The sequence below is a fragment of the Myodes glareolus genome, chromosome 23 (assembly GCF_982192425.1).
Source record: "Myodes glareolus chromosome 23, mMyoGla1.1, whole genome shotgun sequence".
NCBI classification, from domain to species: Eukaryota; Metazoa; Chordata; class Mammalia; order Rodentia; family Cricetidae; genus Myodes; species Myodes glareolus.
In genome coordinates, this window is record NC_142048.1 from 48,948,031 (window position 1) to 48,971,732 (window position 23,702).

General features: G+C 48.5%; 1 protein-coding gene across 12 annotated transcripts in view; it reads right to left on the reverse strand.

Annotated features, from left to right (window-relative positions):
• Nucleotides 1-7,381, reverse strand: part of Ank1 (ankyrin 1) — a 185,563-nt gene extending 178,182 nt beyond the window's left edge. For 10 of the 12 annotated variants that reach the window (XM_087900897.1, XM_087900896.1, XM_087900890.1 and 7 more), the window contains exon 1: nt 7,219-7,374. In XM_087900897.1, coding sequence (XP_087757023.1) covers nt 7,219-7,344 — 126 coding nt within the window. In that variant the 5' untranslated portion in view covers nt 7,345-7,374. Of the gene's footprint in view, nt 1-7,218 lie in introns of all 12 variants that reach the window. The other 2 variants (XM_087900898.1, XM_087900894.1) reach the window with 2 other exon arrangements.
• Between the last annotated feature and the right edge of the window lie 16,321 nt (nt 7,382-23,702).

The window sequence follows — 23,702 nt, forward strand, 5'->3', positions numbered from 1 at the left end:
TCCCATATGCTCTCGCTCTCTGCCAGGGAGCTACTTAAGGGCATAATTCCGAGAAAGCACTCATTGTTTTCCACCGCTCCTTTCTTCTTTAGCTCAACGATGGATGCCACCAACTACTGACCCAAACACCAAGGCAAAAATGAGTCCCTGTAAATGCTGAATCCCACGAGCACACCCATCTACATCACCAACTTTTATAGGTCAATGTATGTGCAAATATGCTAACACACAGCAAAGGGAACTTGGAACTGCCCTAGAGCACACCTCTTCAGTGCTCACACAGGGGACTCTACTACCCAAACAATTCTCTAGGTGTTTTGCTTTGTTTTGTTTTGTTTTTGTTTTTGTTTTAGGTCCCTACCTGGCATCCCATTTCAGGATTTTATCCTGGGCATAGGTGTTGTTTCTATTACCTGCTTACCTCAGGTTGAAGTAATGTTCTCTGCCTCAGAGTCTCCTCTGCCCTCCTGACTGGCCCACTGAGATCCTTCTCCAGCCCGTGCTGCTGGCTCCCCTTGCTAGGCCCACAATTCCTGACCACCTCCACATCCAGAGTCCACTTCCTCACAGCCATACACACTACTAACACGACTGGATGCTCGTCCTACACATCTGAATGACCCCTACAAGTCCAGAGAGACCCCATCCAGCAGTCACTTCCCCCAACTCAGGGGCCCTTCACCACACATCTTTTCTCTAAGACCAGTTTTGGGCGACCAGGCTGGTTTGCGGATCATCCCTAGACAACTCAGCAGGCTAAGGCCAGCTCTTACCCATTTCTGGCAGTTCCAATCAACCTTGGAAGTCTGCACTCACTCTATGCATTCCCCATAAAATGCAAGCACCCTCAATAACAGGAAAAAGGAGGAGGCAATGGCAGAATGCGGCTGCTGTGCATTTCCTCACACCAGCACGCTATTAAGTGACTGCACAGCCAGGATGCCGATTATGTGCAGGCGGAGGAAGAGCTGAATCAGAAAGTTAGGGAAACATTTGTCATGACAGATGAACCGGAAGGAAAGTAGAGGGTTCCTAGCACCCAGTCTTTACCCCTGCCTTCGTCTGGACGCTCAGCCAGGAGTTCCCAGCCACTAAGCAGGCTACTCTAAAACATCCATGGGAGCCTTTGGACACAGTCGAGGTTGCTGCAACCAGAGCCCTGCCGCTCTGTGCTAAGCCTCTAATTTGTAATCCCTTCCTTTCCAAGGAGGGCACCTATGCTCCACTTGGACATGCCTCAATCTTCCTTGAAAAACAGACAAACAGCAAAGCAATCTTCTCAGAGGCAAAGGATCTAGTCACATTAGAAGTCAATGAGACAAGAAGTCCAAAATAATTATATGGCTTTAGTCTGACGTATAATACAAGCATTCCTTTTCTGGGGAATATGCTGTGCTTTGTGCTCCTAAAATCCAGATCCTCCACCCCCCATAAATCCAGTAAATCCATAATCCAACATGCCTCAACCTCTGTGTGTCCTACATCCTTGGAGTCATTGGCCATGGTCTTGATCATGACTAGTCTCCGAGAAACCGCTACATTTCGTGTGACCCTACTGACACCCAGCTGCACCCCCACGCTGGGCTTTAACAGAGCCTGAAATAGTCAAGCTCATTTCATAATACAAACTGTCTGCACAGACAATTGAGTGGGCGTGGGACAATAAATCTATTCCAAACAGCAACTTCCTTCTTTCCTGGAAATGAAATGAAGGTGTGGGGGCTGGAGAGATGGCTCAGTGGTTAAGAGCATTGCCTGCTCTTCCAAAGGTCCTGAGTTCAATTCCCGGCAACCACATGGTGGCTCACAACCATCTGTAATGAGGTCTGGTGCCCTCTTCTGACCTGCGGGCATACACACAGACTGAATATTGTATGCATAATAAATAGATAAATAAATAAATATTTTTTAAAAAAAAGAAATGAAGGTGTGGTTTAAAGTAACCTTTTTCTCATGGACTAGCACTGAGATAATAATGTGTTGGCCTTCTCAGATGACCACCAACGTGTCACACTGAGGTTTGGCCACAGGGTTTAATCAAAAACAATTTATTAGCCCTGTACTATCAGATTTCCATCACTATAACAAATAGCTAAAAAAAAAAATCAACTTATTAGGAAGAAATGCCTATTGGCTCACAGTTTTGGAGGTGTCAGTCTGTGGATGTTTGGTCCTGTTACCATGAAGCCTGTGACGAGAACAGCACATAGTAGTGGGGAAAGCTTGGTAAAGCCAAACCACTCACTTTACCCCTGGGGCACAAGAGAGAGCAGAGGCCAAGTTCCCACAATGCACTTCTAAGCTACATTTCCCAGTGACTTGATGACTTCCCAATAAGGTCCACCTTGAAAATGCCCCATCACCTAAGTGAAGCACCTGACCTGGGACCACATTTTCAATACCTGAACCTTGGGAACATTTCTGATACTAAGTGTGGTAGCCATCTTGTACAACCCCATGTTACTACAGCCTCTTATGAGCACAACCCTCACCTGTCGGCTAAAACAGAAGAATTTAAATTTGACATCTTGTCATATTGAGAAGACCAAAGCAAAACTAGTAAGCAAGCAGCCTTTGCTGGAGCAAGGAAAACAAAGGTTGGGGGGCAAGCCACAACCTGTGCCACTTCCCAAGGAGGTCCATGATCTAGTATCAGCTTCTGCCTCATCTGCTACAATGGGGCAGCTGTGAAGAGCGAAGACCTGCAGAATGCAGGGTGCTGTGTGTACAGCAGATATTGTCTTTCTGTATCTAGGATGCTCTAGCTTATGACTGGGGAGTGAAAGACAGCACACACCAAGAAAGGAAGAGCTAGGCTGGCCCTGGGACAAGAAACAAACTAGGAAAACCCTGCCTTCAGCCACAACCAGAGCTAAAGGGACAGCTTCCTTTTTTTGAGGCTCTCCATGTACTATAATCAAGTGTCAAAACAGGGTTATCTAAGCGGTAATATGCTTTAAAGTCTTGCAATTATTAATAAATGGGTGCTTTTAATAATCCACATGCAGTACAAAATTTACGCAATTCAAAAACAAAGTGGGGAGTGCACACACAAATATCACCTTACCCTACAGCATGTGCTAGCAAATTGGCCTAGCCACAGGGCCAGCTTTGAAGACATAAGGAACACCATTGTCCAAAGCCTACAACTTAGCTCTGAGGTTGAGTTTATAAACTCATTGGGAGATAACAGAGGTTTTAATTTGTAGCTCTTTGCCAGTACGAGTGTTGGGGCCGCACGACCCCTGCCTAACACGCAGTCCCCAACCCTGCCCCACTCTATCCCACCAACGCCCCCAGACTTAAGCAGGTGCACTCTCCACCATCTCCACTGCCCGGAAGCTGGGCAAAGGAGGAGAGCTGAGAGCTCTTCTGTGCCTGCAGCCAGGGCAGGAGTTTTTTTGTTTTTTGTTTTTTGTTTTTTCCCTGCCTACACCTTTCCACTGTGTATCCACAAGGCTTTGGCTCCTTGAGGCCCTGTTAAGAAACTGTTGTTCCCAACAGCTCAAACCACTTGACATGTAGCACAGCAGACACCCTGCAAGGACTAGCTATGTGCTCATCAGCAGAATGCTACACCCAAAGACCAGGTAGTCCCCCTGCCTGGTTGAGGTTGCTACTGCAATGCAAATGACTTGGAAAAGATGCATCAGGCTCCCTTCCAATCTCCCCCAAAGATAGCCAAAGAGTGTAGTTTGCACCTGAACACATGCTGCAGCCAAGACAATGCCCGGGCCAGCAGAAACAAACATAATTCACTCATCAAACCGTTAATTCTACAAACATCCATTGCACGCCCCTTGCGTGTGAAGGGCTGAGCTAGGCGGTGAGCACCCAGTCACACACAGAACATGGTCAAAGCTTGCCGTGCATCAGCATCCGACATGAAGACGGTGTACAGAATGAAGGCCACGGAGAGAGCCCAGTTAACGCTACCCCAGCGTACTCACAGGCTTGGAACTCCTGAAAGAGGCTCTGTCTGCCATCAGCCACCCACTGCTGCTTCCTTGAATTCTGCCCCTCCTCAGTCCTCTGCCTCGCTTTCTCTCCAACCTCCACAATCTCTTTTTCCTTCTAGCTGCAAGCTCTGGATGAACACCAAAGACACACAGATTCTCATTCTCACAGCTTCCTCAGCCCTAGAAAACTCTCCTTTTAAATGCAAATGCCTTTATAGAGGCCATACCATCTATTCCTTTCCACTACAGCCTTCAGAAACAAGGAAACCTAACAGTAAATGTCACGAAGGCTGTGTTTTGCTCTTTAAACAGTAAAATAAAATAAGCTGCAGCGAGGCACAGCAAGGGCTTGATGAGGACATTGCTCCTTCACCAGAAAACTGAATGGAGCAACTTCAGAGCTCCCAGGTTGAATTCCAGTCCCGGAGCTGAGTTCTCTATGTGTGTCAGTCAGTGTGGCACATCAACTCCCATCCCTGATGCACAGCCCCCTTAGCAAGCACCTTCCCACACAGTATCATAACTGTAAAGGCAGCAGCCACCATTCAGGTTACAACCGCGATTATTCCTACAAATGAGAGGGCTGTGGCTCTGCTCAGTCAGCCCCAGTTAAGCAGTTACCCGTGAGACAGACACCTTTCCTTCTAGTAAATGCAGCGTGTCCTTGGCTCAGGTTTCCACTGTCATAAATTGCTCTGTCTCTGTAGTAATATATCCATTTGTATGTAGGAAGTTCTTTTTCTACATTCAAGGGAGATGGCTCCAGAGCCTTGGGTTGTCTGTAAGATCATCAATAGTCCTCCATTGTTTGACTTTAATATGCTATATCTTAAAACATTGCTTCTCCGGTAAACATTGGATTTAGACCTCACCTTATATAAACCTTTAAGCCAATGCTCAGCTCACTGCTTCACACAGACCCAGGAGGAACATTCTCCAAATTATCCTTTTGGGGGCTAGGGGTATAGCTCTGTGGTAGAGCACCTGCTTAGCATGAAAAGGCCCTGGATTTGATACCCAGCACCCTTTGCAAAATAAATGAAAACAAACAAACAAATAAATAACCCTTCCCAGATTGCCTTTTGTCACTCACTTTTTCTTCTGGGGTCTCCCACCTCCCTGTAGTTTCATGGTTTACTGTAGGTTTTAGCTGCATTACCTTCTCTGACCGTCCAGACCATCTCAATGTTTTATAGAACTCATAATCACTAGAAATACAAAGAAAGTAGCCCTGCCTACCCTTACAATGCATCCCCCAATAAAGAATAAGTCCTGGGAGTTCACATCATCTCTATCAGTTAGAATGAAAACTTCCTAGATGTTGTGCTGATCACAGCTCTTGGGATACTGCAGAAAACCATGAAAATCTGTATGGAAGATTTCAGAACACCTACTGACGCAATATGCTGTGACCAGTTAGTAAGTCAAAACAACGCAATTCAGGGAGAAGGAAACCTATTGTCATCTAGCACTAACATGTGAAATGAAGTTTTCCAAGAATGTAAAGATTAAGATCCAAGAAGTAAAGTGAATATCGGAATCGCTGTGTTTACATGGGTGCAAGGCATGCGGTCAAAGAGAGTTTTTTAGATGATAAAGAATGAAATCAAGGTGTGTGTGTGTGTGGCGGGGGGGGGGGAGTTTCGTTTTGGTTGTTAGTCAATGTTAGCTCCAGTATCTGTAGCATGAAAGAGGAAGCTCAAGGCAAGAACGGGGTTTAAAAACATGGAGTTTTGGAGATGATTGCCTTGCCCCAAGATCAAGAACAAGAATGGAAATATAGAAGGCTGACACCATCGCCAAGAGTGTGGGTGAGCTCAGGCACTCTGAAGTAGACTTCCCTGCTAGCTTACAGGATTGGCATCTGAGACCCTAACAGGGACCTGATAGCATTCTGCTTCTAAGTGTCATCAGACCAACCCGATTCACTATTGTTTTGGGAAGACCTCTTCCACTCTTGCTTAAGGAGTGTGTCGTGGTGAAATTACTATTTACATACAAGGTACCAATAACAGGATGGGGAAAGAGGGGTCGGGGGGGGCACACTTGTATTTTTCAGGGGTATGGTGATTCCTTAGGTTAAAATCAGTGAACATCTCACCCCACCCAGTGACATCTCCAGGAAAAGAGCCAATATCCGTCCTGCCACCTACTGCAAGGTAGACTGTCCCCTACACTGCTGTCAACTGCAGCTTCCACATTTCCTTCTCAGAATGAGACCATTTCAGGGAGGAAGTCTTTCTCAAGCAAGGTCAACGCCTCTGTGGGGAAGTTCCAGGAACCCCATTCTCGGGCCAGGGGGCATTCCTGCAGTCCCCACACCAACTTCTCCAGGTTAAAATGGCTCTCTGAAGCGAGGGTCTTAGCCCTACCTCCGACTCCCAGAATTCCATCCGTGCTCTCCTAACCTGGGCATTTCTGCAGCTCTAGCCGGTGGTAGAGGCAGCTGCTGGGTTGCTGTGGACCTCCAGATGTTTGTAATTAGACAGTGGGTCTAGTCGAAGGTGGCCCTTAGTATGCCTTGGTCGGAAAGCAAGGACCGCAGATAGCAACAGTTGCTTCCAAGGATCTGGATCCCTGGGGTGTCTCAGCACAGACCCCTGTCCAATGAAAGATTTCCCGATGCTGACCCATGGAAGAGCCCTTCTCCGACCAGGCCTTGGGTTGGATTGAACAGCCCCAGAGAGGCTTCTAAGGGAATTTCCTCCTCCCAGGCACCAGCTACTCCTCTGGAATGACCTTAACATAAAATGTTGCCAAATGCCCAAGGCTGAGTGGCTTCTTCTAGGTTCGCCCGCCGACCCATTGGGTCAGGAAGGACCCAGGAAGGGCAGTCGCCCCGGTCGTCCTGAGAGATCTGGGGAGGATGCTCTTTCCGTGCGGCGCAGGAGAACTAACTGGTCACCTGAGCAGGAGCGGGCAATGCCACCTCTGGAGCGCCTGCCGCGATCATCCAAAGCAGCTCCCCAAGAAAGCCAGGCAGTCAGCACGAAAACGTCGCGGTGCAGCCCCTTGCTGGCTCCACCACCCTGGAGGCGGCAAAAGTTCCTTCCAAGCGCGCGGGCCTGCCGGCCTCTGTTCAAGGTGCTGAAGGGACTCTCCGGCCAGCGCGCCCCAGCCCCGGGCCACCAGCCGCGTGCCCTGCCCGCCACCCCCACGGCGCTCCAGGAGGGTCAGCCCCAGAGCGGCCGATCGAGCGCCTTCCCGCAGCTACTCTAGGCGCCTCGGTGCGGGGCCGCCGCCGCCGCCGCCCCCTTACCTTCTTCTTGCGGTCACGGGAGCGGTTCCGCCGCTTCCTGTTGGATTCCTCCTTCTCCTTCTGCTCCTGGAGGGCCTGCGCCTCGATGTCTTTGATTTTCTTCAGCTGTTTGGCCGCCTGAGCCATGGCAGGTCGCGGCGCTCGGTCCCCGCCTCCCGGGCCCGCTCACTCTGCGATCCGCCGGCGGCGACACCCTCTCGGGAAGAGCCGGCTCCTTCGGCTGCGCAGAGTGCGAGCCGCTCGCCCGCCGCGGCCAAGGCTGCGGCGCCCGGGGACCGGGTGCGGGGCGTGGAGGGCGAGGAGAGGCCGGTGCGCGGCTACCCGAGCCCCGGGGTGGCGCCTCCCGCCGCGGCCGGAGCCTGCTCGCCCGCGCCCCGCACCGGCTCTGGGCTCGCCGCGCGCCCTCGCCGCGCCCGGGCCCCCCCTCTCCTGCGGCGGCGGCGGCGCGGGGGGCGGGAGGGAGGAGGCTCGTACTGCGGCGCGGGCCGCGGAGGGCGGACTCGCGGGCTCGCGGGAGGCGCGGGGGCAGATCGGCGCGGCCACCCCTCCAGACTGGGCGCAGGGCGCTGCGAGCGCCGGGTCCCCACTGTAGCGAGGCCCCGGGGCACGGGATGGGGGACGGGAGGGGGCTCGCCTTTGGGCAACTGGAACAAAGCGGGAGCGCTCAGCCGGAGCCCGAGCCGGGCGACCCTGCGGACCCGCGTGCCTGACGCCGGCGGAAACGCCAGCATCACCGGGCCAGGCTGCGGAGCGTGGGACCTGGGCGCCGCTGCGGCACGGACTCCGCTAGCACCGAGCCGGGCCAGGGGCGCCCTCCTGAAAGGGCCGCGGCTCCTGCATGAGAACCTGATTTGCCCCTGTCAAACCAAGAGGGCCTTTCGTTCGCATATTTACCAACTATAGGTAGAAAATGTGTCCGGCGTTAAGTGATTTTTTTTTTCTTTTCGCTCTGTTTAGACTGGAGTGAAACTGGGTCTCCTCACCAGGGACCGCCCACCTTGCATTAGCAGGTCTCTCCCCACCCTCCGTAGGCACTGTGGTTGTGACCCCTGTTCAGCTTATAGTCTTACCCGTTGGGGTCATGCAGCCACCATCGCAGACTGTAGAAGGGGGGGAGTGGCTTACGCTCATTTCACTACTCAGTCATGTGACAGGCGGGGAAACTGAGGCCCAGACCTATGAACATTGCGGCTCCCAACCCACTCCTTCCCTGTCCCGCGGGATGTTAAAGGCAGAGTTTTGAACACCAGTGTTTGAGACTTGGAGAAGTTATGAAACAGCCTGCTTCCTCCTGCCCCAACCCCCACTCCAGTCTGTGTAGAGATTTGAAGTAGCCCTGGAGAGCAGGGGAAGGAGTAGCGATGGGTACCGTGCCTCCCCTTATCCCACAAACACATCTCGCTCAGTGACTTCCATTTCTGTCTTCCCCTCTGGGCACTTGACAGGAAGCAAGGAGCTGGCCCAGCCAAGAGTTTTTATGGCTCTCACTGCTGTCTCTTCCCAGGGGTGAGTCCTGGGTCTTCTCACAGTAAGCATAACCGTAAACACCAACCACAGATGCAACTTCAATTGTCCTGTTATCTTCAATGTAAAGAAACTGCAAAGTTGATTTAAAATGGGTTTGAAGCCTGTATACCCCCCAAACCATCATTTCAACCCACGAAGTTGATATATTATTGATGAGATTTTACATTTTTCTGCTGAGTCTTAAGAATCGAGTCTATTCTCGTCCAGATTCAAATGAGACACAGTCCCTCGTCACCACGGGTCCCACTTTGGTGGTCACTGCACTGGAGAGAGCATGCCTGGGCTGTAACCAGCCTGCCCAGAACAGTACCCTCTGGAGTACCCCAGCCCCCATGTCTTTTGTATCTCTCTCACCACCCACTAATAAGTCTCTTCTCTGTAGTCAGGATATTTTCAAACAGATAAAATTATTGTTAGTTCCCTCTAAACATCCTTTTTGTTCCAAAATCAAAATCTGATCTACTACCTACAAGGACCTGATGATCAGCCCCATCCTGTCCCCCAGTTTCTCACTCTAGGACTTTTGGGTGCTCATGTGTCACCTAAAGGTGCGGAAGCTATTTACCACAGAAACTGTATCCATGTTGCCCTAGACCAGACTGCTGTGTCCCTACTCCACCTTCTTCCTTCCCCTCGACTCAGCAGAGCTCCGGCGCCCCCAGAGAGACGACTTTCCACTGTAACACACCGCAGGTGCGCTCTCGCTACACCTGGCTTGGGATTCTTTTACATTAGTATGGTCACGTGGGTTGACGCATGCCTTTCCCCCACTGGATTTTTAAACTCCAGAAAGGGGCCCAGGGCTTCTTAGTTCGTCATTGCATCTTCAGCACCATGGCCAGTTCCACACATTCCAGGAAGCTTGGGGATTGGCAGTTAAAACCAAGTCAGCTGTGTGCTGGTGTAAGGAACATGATTTCAAACAGCAGCACTAACATTGCACGGAACACTTCCAATCTTTTACACGGGGCTACAAATGAGGGATGGGGAGGTTGAGAAGCTTTCCTGAGATCACACAGCTAATAGAGAGTAGAATTAAGATTTGAAGACCAATAATCTGGTGGCAGAGTCCACTCCCTGCCTCTGAAAACGTGTGAAACCATTTCTCTTCCTCATCTGTGACAAGAATGGTGATAATGTCTCCTCTGAAAAACAAAGAGGAGAGCAAACGGTAATGTTCCAGAAAGTCACAGAGTGGACTAAATTGGTGTCTGTCCAAACCTGTATAAACCACCTTTAGTTCCAGAATACATTCGTCTCCTGCACATTAAAATCTCTACAGGATTTGAAATTTGCCTTTGAAGGCAAATTAAATTAAAACAAACTCCCCCAAGACTGAGAGCGAAGCGCGTTAGTAAGAAACAGATCCTGCCTCAGCTGTCCCTGGCCTCATCACTAAGGTGGTGGCTCTGACCCTGGACTTTCACAGCTCCCGTGCTGTTCAATTTCATGATCCTCTTGCCAGATTGATCCATTGATGATTTCAGTGTTTTGTTTTGTTTTGTTTGTTTGTTTGAGACAGGGATTCTCTTCGAAGCCTTGGCTGGCCTGGAACTTTCTTTGTAGACCAGACTAGCCTCAAACTCAGAGATCTACCTGCCTCTGTCTCCAGAGTGCTGGAATTACAGGCCTGTGATATCACCACTACCCCTCCCTGGCCGATGGATTCAAATTTTGAGTAGACTATTGGGAGGTGATGGAAGTGTGGGAGATGGAGCTGGGTGGGAGGGAGGGAGTCACTGGCAGTGACTCTTTGAAGAGGTCTCTTGGCTCTGCCTACTTTTGGTTTCTCCTCAAGGATTGCTTGCTAGCTACCCTGATATGAACAGTCTCTACTGCACCCTCACCAACATGAGGCTCAGCTTCATCACAGGCCCCAACAATGAAAGAGCCAAACTTGGGCTGGAACCTTTGAACCCAGGAGTGTAGATAAGTCTTGTCTCCTTCCAGTTTCTCTGGTACATTGTCACAGTGACCAGAGTGTAACTAGCAAAGTGACATCACCCCTATTTTCCATATAAAGAAGCTTAGGCTATGTGCTCCTAAGTGACTTCCTTTCGGTCATGTTCCAATGAAGCAGGGTCAGAGTCCAGGCCCAGGGTGAGGCGCTGCCTCTTGATATCCCCCCACCAAGGTATGATTCGGGCATGAGGTTCCCCTCCCAAAGACTATCAGATGGCCTGCTGTGCCTGCAAAGCGCTAGCTCTTTGTGATGCTGATTTCAATTGCCAATGTGATGGGATTTAAAATCACTATGGAAACAAATCTTTGAGTATGCCTGAGAGAGATTATTTAGATTAGAGTAATTGAGATGGGACCACACAGTGGGCAGCGTCATTCCATAGACTAGGACTTAGGACTAAATGGAACAGAAGAAGTGAGCTGAGCGTGGACAACCACTTTTCTGCTTCCTCACTAGGATGCAGTGTGGTCAGCTGCCTCATACTCCTGCCTCTGTGCTGGACTGTACACTAGAACTGTAAGTCAAAAGTCCTACAACCCTTCTATCTCAGCTAGGCCTTTATTGCTAGGAAGAGACACCATGACCATGGCAACTCTTACAAAGAACACATTTAATTGGGGGTAGTTTACAGTTCAGAGGTTCAATTCATTATCATCATGGCGGGGAACATAACGGCATGAAGGCAGGTGTGGTGCTGGCTACATCTCGGTTTGCAGGAAACAGGAAGTCGGCTGAGAAACTGAGTGGTATCCTGAGCATGGGAAACCTCAAAGCCCTACCCTACAGTAACACTCTTCCTCCAACAAGGCCACACCCACTCCAACAAAGCCACACCTCCTAACAGTGCCACTCCCTATGAGATCAGGGGGCCAATTGCATTCAAACTCCCACATCCTCCTTCCTTGAGTGACTTTTGTCAAGCATTTTGCTTCAGCAACACTGAAAAGATCTAATGGCATCGTCCCAGGGGTAAAATCTATTGTAATTACCTGAACATATCAAACAGTATTGCCAGGCAGCCAAAGGTCCATACAACCCCCTCCCCACGACATCCAGGTCAAGGAAATAGCCCCTTCGTGCAGTTCCAGAACGGCCACCTCCCACGCCACAGTCACGGTTCTCCCAGGTGTAGGGGATAGGATCAGGGAGGAAATTCATTTGTGATTCTTCCTACCGTCCTGCGGGAGTCCTCACTCCCTGAGCAGCGGTGATACTTGTCCCTACCTCTGAGCTGAGAGTGACCCTCACGTGGACATACTGGGCTGAGCCAGCCTCGTGGAGCCTAGACTTACCATTTCCACAGAGAGCGCTGTGTTTCAATGGACCTTTTCATTTATCTGATTAACAAAGGGGAGGGGAATCCATTTTTATATTTCTGCTTCCTCTAAGATTTCCAGCCCCGCCCCCGCCAACTCCATCCTCTAAGCATATGGTTTATACAACTGTACCAAATTATGATTTTAAAAGGAACATTATTAATAATTAATACAGCTTCCCAACATAAAAGCTGCCTCCAGAGCTAAGTAATATAAATAGCCAAAACATGCCAGCGCGCTTAGACATCCCTGTGAGTTCCTTCAGTGTGAGAATGGCAGATCACCAGAGTCAGTGCTTACAGATGGGAGCCAAGGAGCTGAACTCGTTTGTATTCAAGTTCAAATCCCTGGGCCTGAGACTAGAACTAAATTAGTCTTCAGGGTCTATGGTTTGACTGGTGTATGTGACCATAGACCCTAAACCAAGCTGAACCTAGGGGATCTCTCCTGTTCTATCCTGCACCCTAGTTTCTCAGGAAAGAACCAAACTTGCAAATACCTGTTGGCCTGAGCCCTCACCACAGGCTGTTTCTGACAGGGGCGCTAGTCATTCATTGCTATGTCAAAATAAGCCAATCTGAACAGCAGAGAGTTTATTCAGCCTGTACGTTTGGAGACAGAACATAAGATAAAGTGACCACCCTCAGTTCAACACCCGGCTGGCTCACCAGATGGCGGGCGGCCTCATGGCAAAAAGCAAGCACCAAGGGGAAAGACTCCATACTGCATGCAAGACAGGAAGCCAGAGAGGGGCAAGGGCCTGGATAGCTCTTTTTAGTCCCACAGTCTGGACCGAAAGGGTCTCATGAAAACAATACCACTTCCTGTCTAAGGCAGCAGCTTGTGACCTCATAACTTTGCATTAATCCTGCCTTAAAGCTTCTTTCTCTGCTAATATCGGTGCCCTTGGAGACAAGAAGCAGGGTCTCCCAGATCATGTCTTGGAGGCTTGGTTCCCTAGACACTGGTATCATTTGGGGAGGTCGTGGAAGACATTAGGAGGTGAGGGCTGGATGGAAAAAGAGATCACTGGGACCAGAATTTTGGAAGTATCCTGACCTAGGACCCGGACTGGACCCTTCTTCTTTAGACTCTGTTTTAGTTTGATTTCTGTTGTAGTGACAGAACAGCATGATTAAAAATAACTTGGAGAGAAAGGAATGTGTTTGGTGTCCAGATTCCAGTCCATCATCAATGGAAGTCAAATCAGGAACTCAAGGCAGGAATCAGGAGGTGAGAACCGCTTCCATGGCTTGCCCAGCCTGCTTTCTCACGCGATCCCCGTGCCTGGGAGTCACAGAGCCCACAGTAGGTGAGGCGCTCCTGCATCTGCCATTGGTTAATCAAGAAAATGTCCCTGTCGTTCCAACCACAATGTCCCTATTGTCAGTCTGAGGAAGGCATTCTGAGGTTCCCTCTTCTCAGGGAATTATAGTTTGTGTCAAGTTACAAAAACTGTCCAACACAGGACACACACACACACATGCCCTGCTTCCTGTTTAACAAGATGGGGGCTACTTCTGCCACTCACTTCTGCTGCCATGATCCTCTCTTTCTCTCATCTGTCCGTTTGCTGTTAACTCTCTCCCAGGCTCCCCTGGCAGCTGTTCCTCGCTCGCTCGCTCGCTCTCTGACATTGCAGAGTAACCGTGCCTTTTGCAAACTGTTATATAATGGCCCAGCTCCTTAGGTTCTGTGGTGTGGCTGTGTGGAAGCGCCCTATTGCATCGATAAGCCATGTTTATTCTTCCCTCCACCATTAAGAAGCATCTGGGTTCCTCTAGCTCTGGTCATTTGAGAGCCCACTGCCACTGCATACAGTGGAAGTCCGGGGGGGGGGGGGGGGATGGATACCTCCATCTCTTTGGTAACTGCTGACAAGGTGTCTTAGTGGGACGAAAGTAATGAGTATATGTTTAAGGAGGTGCTGGACTTCCTGGGTAATAAGACAGACTAGATACTGCTGCCATGTAACCCAGTGAGGGAGAAGAGTCAAAATAAGAAGGAAATGGATTCTGCGCTTTGGAAGCTCACAAAACCAATGACAGAACAGCTACAACTAGAGAAAAGAGATGGAGGGGAGCATGCCGAAAATAATCGAGTCAAGCCAGACCCAGCTCCAGCCATGCCACCCGGACAAGTGGAAGGGGATAATCAAAGCATCCCATTACGTAATCCAGGTGTCCCTAGAGTAAGAAGATGGGCAATCTTGCCTCGGGGACAGCCCGAGGCAAATTCACAGCTCTCACAAATTTCAGACCCAGTTGTGGGTTTTAGTGAGACCGTGGTTCCTCTGGGGCACAGGTCAGCAGTGGAGACGAATCCCATTTTGTCCCTGTTGGGACTTGGAGGCCAAGGGCTGAGTGCCTTTTAAAAAGAAATGTATTGTTTTAAACTGACCTATTATGGAGGGTCTGAAAGCCAAAGAGCTACAAGTAGAGAGCCTGGATTAAATCTGCCATGGTCCCAGGGTCTACGACAGCCCTGGGAGACTGTATCCAGCCTCTGCTAATGCTCTCCTCCTTTCTTTGCTAAGCGTAGGTGTTTGCTGGCCACACTTAGTTTTGAGGGTTGTGGGCTGGGCATGTCCTTCTACCCACTAGTGACATTGCAGATCTTAGTCCCAGGAGACGTCTCCAAGAGCGTGTGAGCAGGGGAAGCCACCATAGCATTGAGAGCTGTGTGGGTGGAGGGTCCCTCGACTGAGTAAGTGTTGATAGCACTGCTGGAAGGATGCAGTTTGGATGCCCTGTGGAGCTTCAGCATCCCCAGACCTGACTTACAGTGGATGGCAGACAGACTGCTCCAGAAGTTGACCCACACGCTGACCTCAGACCTTCCTTCAGCAACTGAGAGAACCAGATGCAGAGATCCACAACCACGCGCCAGGCCAGGCTCTAGGGATCCAATCGAAGAGAAGGACAGAATACATGAGCAAGGGAGGTCAGATCATAACGGAGAAATCTACAGAGACAGCTGAACCAAGCTCATGGAAACTCATGAGCTCTAGACCGACAGCTGTGGAGCCTCCATGGGACCAAACTAGGCCCTCCGTATGTGGGAGACAGTGGTGAAACTTGGATTACCTGTGAGGCACCCAGAAGTAGGACCAGGATCTATCCCTGGTGCGTGAGCAAGCTTGTTGGAACCCATTCCCTCTGGTGGGATACCATGCTCAGCCTTAATGCAGAGGAGAGGGGCTTGGTCCTGCCTCAGCTTAATGTGCCAGACTTTGCTGACTTCCCATGGGAACCCTTACCCATTGTGAGGAATAGATAGGGGAAGTAAGGGGGCAATAGGAGGTATCAGTGTGGGGGAGACCTGTAGATGGAATGTAAAATGAAATTTTTAAAGAAATTTAAATTGAAAAAAAAGAATCTGTGGTGTCTGGTTATCTGGGACTGAGGTCAGCTGTGATTATGAAGAGGCCAGCAGCACTGAAGAGACCTTTTCCTCTGCTGGGACAGCTGACTGACGCTGGCCATCTAGGACTGACAGACCAGCATCACGGAGGTGAGACCCTCTGGGAAGTGTTTCCTCAGGGTCAGCACACAGAAGCCATGACCCTGTGAGAGAGTCACGGTTGCATCCCATGCTGACAGCCAGATTTCAGAAGCACAAAAGACACCAAATAACTAAGTGATCCTAAGCAGACAACAATCCTGGAGTTATTACTATATAGATCTCAAACTACACTGCAGACTCACAGTAAGAAGACATCTGTACTGGGGGGTGGGGTGGGCGGGGGGACACATGTGGACCAATGATGTAAAATAAAGGATCCGGAACTAAATCCACATGGCTACAGATACCTAAACTTTCACAAAGATGTCCAGACATACATTGTGAAGAGAAGAGCATCTTTAACAATTAGTCCTGGGAAAATTGCGTCTCCACGGCAGAAGGTTAAAGCCAGGCCTGGGTCTCTCATAGTGATGGCTAATGTTGGTTGTCAATGACATGTGTGAGAAGAGGAACCCCATATCTGTTGGGAGATGTTGGGGGCTATGGACCCTGAATTTCCTGTGAGTGGTTTGTTTTTCCTATGCTTGAGGCTGCTCTCAGCACGAGACCTCACCTACAGCTGCCCTGAGCACGAGACCTGCAGCTGAAAAATCCTGAGAACTGGGTGTGGCTATTAGTTAAGGATTTCTATATAAGCTTCCCCTGAGCACAATAAAGTTGGCATTCTTGTATCGAGGACAACCCGTGTCCCCGTGTCTGTGTTTCTCTCTGTGTGTCTCTGTCTCTGTGTTTTCAAATCTCCAGGCCTAGTTCCCAGCTCGCGGTGGCATGGGCGCTACAGGCGTAGTACTGTATAGATTGTAGGACAGGACCATTTGGGTTTTTTACACATCTTTCTTTTTGTTTTTGTTTTTGAGGCAGGGTCTCACTGTGTAACTCTGGCTGTCCTGGAGCCCACTATGTAGACCAGGCTGGCCTTGACCTCACAGAGATCCATCTGTCTCTGCCTCCTGAGTGCTGAGATTTAAGGTTTGTGTCATACACTCTACCTGGCAACAAGAGGGACCTTTGAAGAGCTGCCAGGTTGTGGGCATGTCTGTGGGGTATTGTCTTGGTTCCCAAGAGATGTGGAAGGGCCCAACCCACCATGAGTGGTACCATCCCCAAGCAGGTGAATTAGGGCCGTATAAGAAAGGTAGCTGATGTGTCCACTGGGACTGGGAGCCACAACGCTGCATCTTCTTCAGCTGGGGTTCTCTGTAGTGGTTCCTGTCTCATGCAAAGAGAGGCTTCCTTGATGTGGGGTGAGGACCACACTCACATGTGGGTATCAGGACAAATGTTTTCAGATTCTCCTTCAAACAACAAGGGCCTAACTGCCAGTCCTGAAGACACACTGTGGCTAGAAGGACATCCTGGAGACACACACACAAGTAGTATTAAATAAACTGAGAAGGTTATATTTAACATACGTGTGTGCGTGCATATTTGTGTGTGCATATGTGTGTGTGCATATTCAATCACAATTAATGGAAAGAAGGGGACATGAATTGAAGGAGACTGGAGAGTATATACAGGAGAGCTTGTGAAATGTTGAAATTATATAATCTCAAAAATTAAAAGACTGTTAACCAAAAATCAAAAACAGAACGCTAACTGAATTTGAGCCTGGGAACACACCACAAAGCAGCCTTCCTCCAAGGCTCCTACCTTGAATCCCTGGCCTTCCCTCAGTGATGGACTGCTCCCTGAAAGCAGGAGCCACACCAAGCCCTTTTCTCCCTAAGCTGCGTTGGGTGGTAGTGTTTACCACAGCCTCGGGAACGCTAACTAGGACACTCCCTCCGCATAGACGTCAAAGTGGATCAAAGACTTCACACTCTGAAACTGCAGGAGGAATCACGACACACACTTCAAGGCGCAGGCACAGGCAAGGGCTTTCTGACGAGGACTCCAATCGCTCAGGAGAAAACTCCAGTCACTGTCAAACAGAATGCCAGGAAACTAAAAGGCTTCTGCGCATCAAAGCAAACGGCGCCATGAAGAGATGGCCCACCCAGGCAAGAGACCTTTGCCAGCTGCGCACCCACCAGAATGTGGCTAGAGTCTATAAAGAATACTAAAAATTAAGAGCCAAAATTCATTCAGTCAATAAATGGGCGGAGGAACTGAACCGAAAGTTGTCGAAAGAAGAAATACAAATGACCAGTCACTATTTCAAAAAGTTTTCGGTATACTTAGCCATCAGGAGACAACAGATTCAAACTACACAGAGGTTCCATCTCAGCCCAGTCAGGACGGCCTCTACCAAGAAAACAGATGACCACACATCCTGGGAAGGATGAGGGGACAGAGCCCTGATTCGATGCAGATGGGGGTGAACTGGAGCAGGCCCTGTGGACATCAGAGTGGAGGTTCAGAACAGACCTAAACATAAAACCATATAATATGGCTTTCCATCCCGAGTTCACACTTCTGTATCCGTGTGTCTTGCTGTACCGGGCGCAGTAGCCAAGCTATGGAACCAAAGTCAGGGTCCATCAACAGACGAATGAAGAAAATGCAGCAAATATACGCAGTGGGTTTTCATTTGGCCATAAAGAATGAAATTATTACTGTAGCAAACACACACGCACACACACACACACATACACACACATACACACACACACATACACACACACACATACACACATACACACACACATACACATACACACATACACACACATACACATACACACACACATACACACACATACACACACATACACACACACATACACACACACATACACACACATACACACACATGACACACACACATACACACACACACATACACACACACACACACAAAGGAAACAGAAAACACATTAAGATACATAAGCCAAACTTACATGGACAAATACCTCGAATTTTCTCTCACATAGATAATTTATATTTAAATTTATAAATACATATATACCTAGGGCATGAAAAGAGAAAACAAGCTGAGGGGGGGATTTATCAATGAAGCGTGGGAGGGCACAAGAGACAGTGTGATATATGAGGCATGATAGCAGAAGGAGGGGCTACCTGAGGGGAGGGAGGGGACCAGCAATAGGAGGGACAGAAGGAACAAATTATTGTGGTGTAGACATATAACCCATAGTTTTCCATGACTGCAAAAAACTAACAAAAAAAAGAGAGAGAGAGAGGGAGAGAGAGAAAAACTGTTAAGGTTTTTATTTTTGCAAACTGTTTGTGCCATTTTATACACACCGGCAGAATATGTCTGCTCCACATGCCGTGGAGAGTGGGGTGCCACTCAGCGGCAGAGGCCCAGGATCAACCTTCACCTTTCCCCTATGACCCCGTGACGCGGCATGCCTCCATTACTAATGACAGGGAACCTCTTTTCACACACTGCTGCTCACTCATGAACCTCCTTTGGTGAAGTTTTGTTCAAAACTCCTGCCTGTTTCAACAGAACTAGATTTTACTGTTACTGATTTGAAAAAATTATTCATATACTGAGGTTATATAAGAGAGGTCTTTTGTCAGATATATGCATTGTAGTAAATACAAATATGTTAGCCAGGTGATGGTGGTACGGGCCTTTAATCCCAGCACTCGGGAGGCAGAGGCAGGCGGATCTCTGTGAGTTCGAGGCCAGCCTGGTCTACAGTGTGAGTTCCAGGACAGCTAGGGCTACACAGAGAAACACAGTCTCAGAAAAACAAAACAAAACAAAAAACCAAATAACTCCTTGACTGTGGCCTAACTTCATCTCTCTCTGCTTTCCTCCCCCATCCTTTGCTCCTCCCTCCTTCTCTCCCTTGTCTTCTAACGACAGGGTCCTTCTATGTGAGCCAGGCCCCAGAGACAGTCTATAGCAATGCTAACATCAGATGGGGCACAGCACGGAGTTGTGATTCTTTCTGCTTTGTGAGCACAGAGAAGTCCTCTGCATTACGACTTGGACTGTGTGGCCATTGTGTCTGGCAGGCAGGCTGTTGTATGCTGCTGCTAAATTCTTGCACGTGAACTGGAAATCCAGCTGCTTCTCTTTCTATAAGCTTATTTATCTGTGCATATGTACACATGCATGAGGACACGGAGGCCAGAGAACAACCTTGCTTGCTATCTTCGGGAGCACCATTCGGTTCCTTCGAGACAGTCTCTTACTGGCCTAGAGCTCCCTGCTTAGGTGAGGCTAGCTGGCCAGCAAGCCCCAGGAATCTACCTTCCCCTGCTTTTCATAGTGCTGGTGTGTGCTACCGTGCCCAGCATTTTTACATGGGCACTAGGGATCACTCTAGTCCTTGGTGCTAAGGAACACGCAGGTCCCAGGGTGTGAAGCCACATGCGTTACTGACTGAGTCTTCCATCCCTTCCATTAGGTTTGCATCAAAGCGGAATTGCTGGATGACGGGGCATGCATGACTTTGGCTCTAATAGATCATAGCAGGACTTTTTGAAAGGAAAAGGTTACAGGCCACCAGCAGTTTGTGAGAACCAAGGGCATCGCGTGCCCAGCAGCACTTGGCATTTCTCATCGCTTTTGCTGATCTAATTATTCAATCACTCATTTGTTCATTTTTAGCACTTCCTTTTTACTATATCCATCTTAATTAAGGCCATATTTCCATCTAAACACTTCTTTAGCTGCTTTTAAATGATTTTTAAAGCATTTTAAATGTCTCATTAAGACATTTGAAGATTTTCAAAAGTAGCTAAAGAACAGTAAATTAATTAAATTTACCAGCTTCAAAATTAGCAGCTCACGGCTGACAGTTGAGCACTCGTGAGAACTTATTCAAGCCGTGGTTTACTTGGAAAACAAATGTCAGTGTATCCTTTCATCTTTACAGCTTAGTGCCTAACTCTAAAGAAAACAACCTTGTCAAAAAACCAACCAAACAAACAAACAGGTTCTGCTCTGTGACAGCATACGCCAGCCTCCCTTCGGAGTGTTTGCTTTGCTTAGTTGTGCTCAGTACACGTCTGTTCAAACGGTAAACACACATGCATGTGCACATACACACAGATACACAGACACACACACACTGAGACATACACACATATAGAGACACATAAATAGAAACACATGCACACACACATATGCTCACAAAGAGAGACACACAGGCTCTCTCTCTCACACACACACACACACACACACACCCCACATCACACTCTAAATACCAAACTCTCAGTATCATCAACTATGTGCTGCTTTAGTTAACTACAGTTGCTTCTTAGCTCCCCAGCTAAGAATTCACACCAGCTCCCCCCACTGGCTGGGCCTCCACTATCATTCCCTGCAATATCTGTCTTGTATCCTTTCTAGTTTCTCTTATTCTACCATTTGCTGCTTCTTCTCTTGTAGCGATGCTTACTATGCTCTCCTGTCTCTCATACGCCCTATAAACCGATCAATCGAGGCTTACTCCAAGTCCGTTGACTGTGGTAAACATACTCGCTCGGGTGGCATGAAAGCCCACAGAGCCCTGGGCGTTTCTTTTGGTCTTATTATCAGCACTCGATCACCTTTGCCTAGATCCACTATCTCACCTGGTAGAAGACATAAAACTTCAGTTCAAAAATATGTCTTCTATTTCCCTGCATTTAATTTTTGCATATATAGATGTGTGTGACATTCATGGGGCAGGGCGTACGTGTTTGTGGGCAAGTGTGTGTAGCCAGAGAGCAACGCCGAAGGTCTCTGGCTGCTCTCCAATTTATTTGCTGAAGCGAGGTCTCTGGCTGAACCTGAGACCACCAATTTGGCTGGTTTTGCTAGCTAGCTTCCCCGGACATCCATCTCCACCTGCCTCCAGAGCACCGGATGGGTTTACAGCGAGGAGCTGTGCCTGCTCAATCTCCCAGCTTCTTCCACCTGCATCGGCTTGCCCAGACTTCCCGTGCCTGAGCCTTACCCACTGAGCCATCCACACGCAAGTCCGCGAGTTATTCTCAGCATCCGGAATGCGTCTACTAGTCATCTTTTTTTTTCTTTTTTCTTTTCTGCAGACTTCTGGTGCCGCAACACAGCAGCCACAGCATGTACTCTGTGGGATTTATGTCTGGGTGAAATGTGCTTTGTTCGTGAGCACTTTTTAAAGCTGTTGTTGCAAGCTGTGTTTGTTTTTCAATATTTTTTTATTACTTTATTAATACTAGGAATCAAAATCTCCACTTCCTTCCCTCCTCCCACTTCCCTCCCGCTCCCCTACTCACCCTCCCTCCCTCCCCCTCCAGTCCTAAGAGAGGGCAGGGTACCCTGCCCTGTGGGAAGTCCAAGGCCCTCCCCGCTCCATCCAGGCCTAGGAAGGTGAGCATCCAAATAGACTAGGATCCCAAAAAGCCAGTACATGAAGTAGAAACAAATCCCAGTGCCATTATCATTGGTTTCTCAGTCTGCCCCAATTGTCAGCCACATTCCAGCTTTATCCTATGCTCGTTCAGTCCCATTCCGGCTGACTTTGGTGAGCTCCCATTAGTTCAGGCACACTGTCTCAGTGGGTGGATCATCCCCTCGTGGTCCTGACTTCCTTGGTCATATTCTCCTTCCTTCTGTGCTTCAACTGGACCTTGGGAGCTCAGTCTCTGTCTCTATCACCATCTGTCACTAGATGAAGGTTCTGTCTGGATCCTCTCAGCACAGGTGCAGGGACCTCTTGCCGTAAGCTGTGTTTTATATATGCCCTATAAGGCATTTTTTTTTTAGTTAGGGTTTCTATGTAGCTTTGGAACCTGTCCTAGAACTCACTTTGTAGACCAGGCTGTCCTCGAATACATAGAGATCCACCTTCCTCTGCTTCCCAAGAACTGGGATTAAAGGCGTGCGCCACCACCGCCCTGCTGGCAATTTTGTTAATTGTTTTCAATTCTTTATTCTTGTGTGTGTGTGTGAGAGAGAGAGACAGAGACAGAGAAACAGACAGAGAGAAAGGGAGAGGGAAGAAGGAAGGAGGGAGGGGGGGAGGAGAGGAGAGAGAAGAGAGTGTATATGTGGTATATGACCAAATGTATATGCAGTTGTGTGTGCATATGGAAGCCAAAAGAAGATGTGGCATGTGTATTTCTATGGCCTCCACCTTACTATTTAAGACAAGTCTCTCACTGACCTTGAGGCGCCCTGTGTCAGCTCGGCTGGCTAACCAGTGATCTTCTGGGATCTTCTGGCTCCAACTCCAATGCTGGGCTTACAGTCACATGCAGTTATCCCCCAGTGCTAGGGTTGCAGATGCATGCAACCATCCCCCAACACTAGAATTACAGACACAGGCAGATATCCCCAAATGCTAGGGTTATAGACCCATGCAGCTATCCCCCAGTGCTATGGTTATAGACACATACAGTTAATATTAGATGAAATAGATTTTAAACCAAAACTATTAGAAGGGATAGAATGAGACACTACACACTCATTAAAGGAAATATCCACCAAGAGGGTATTACAATTCTAAATATTTATGCACTAAGGACAGACAAGTTCATAAAAGAAACACTAGTACAACTGAAACCACATATTGAACCTCACATGGTGACAATGGGAGACTTGTATACTCCTCTCCTCCCAATAGATAGGTCATGTAGACAAAAACTAAACAGAGAGATGCTGGAGTTACATCATAAATCAAATGGACCTAGCAGATGTCTACAGCGCACTCTATGTACACACTGAAGGATATTCTTCTCAGCAGCTCAGGAAACAGTCTCCAAAGCTGACTATAATTGAGACATAAAACCTGTCTCAACAGGCATAGGATTTGAAACAGCACCCTGTATCTTATCTGACCACCACGAATTAAAGTGGGCATCAACAACAGAAGCGGCAAAAGTACGCAAGTTCATGGGAACTGAACAATTCACTACTGAGCAAAAGCAGTCAAGACAGAACTCAAAAAGGAAATTAAATTTTTTTTATAGATTTGAATGAAGATGAAACCACAACAAAGCCAAACTTATGAGACACAATAAAGACAGTTCTGAGAGGCAAGTTCATTGCACTAAGTGCCTACATTAAGAAAAAAACAAAACAGTTGGGTGGTGGTGGTGCATGCCTTTAATTCTAGCACTCAGGAGGCAGAGACAGGTTCAAGGCCAACCTGGTCTACAAGAGTTAGTTCCAGGACAGGTTCCAAAGCTACAGCGAAACCCTGTTTCAAAAAAACCAAGAGAAGAAGAAGAAGAAAAAGAAGAAGAAAAAGAAGAAGAAGAAGAAG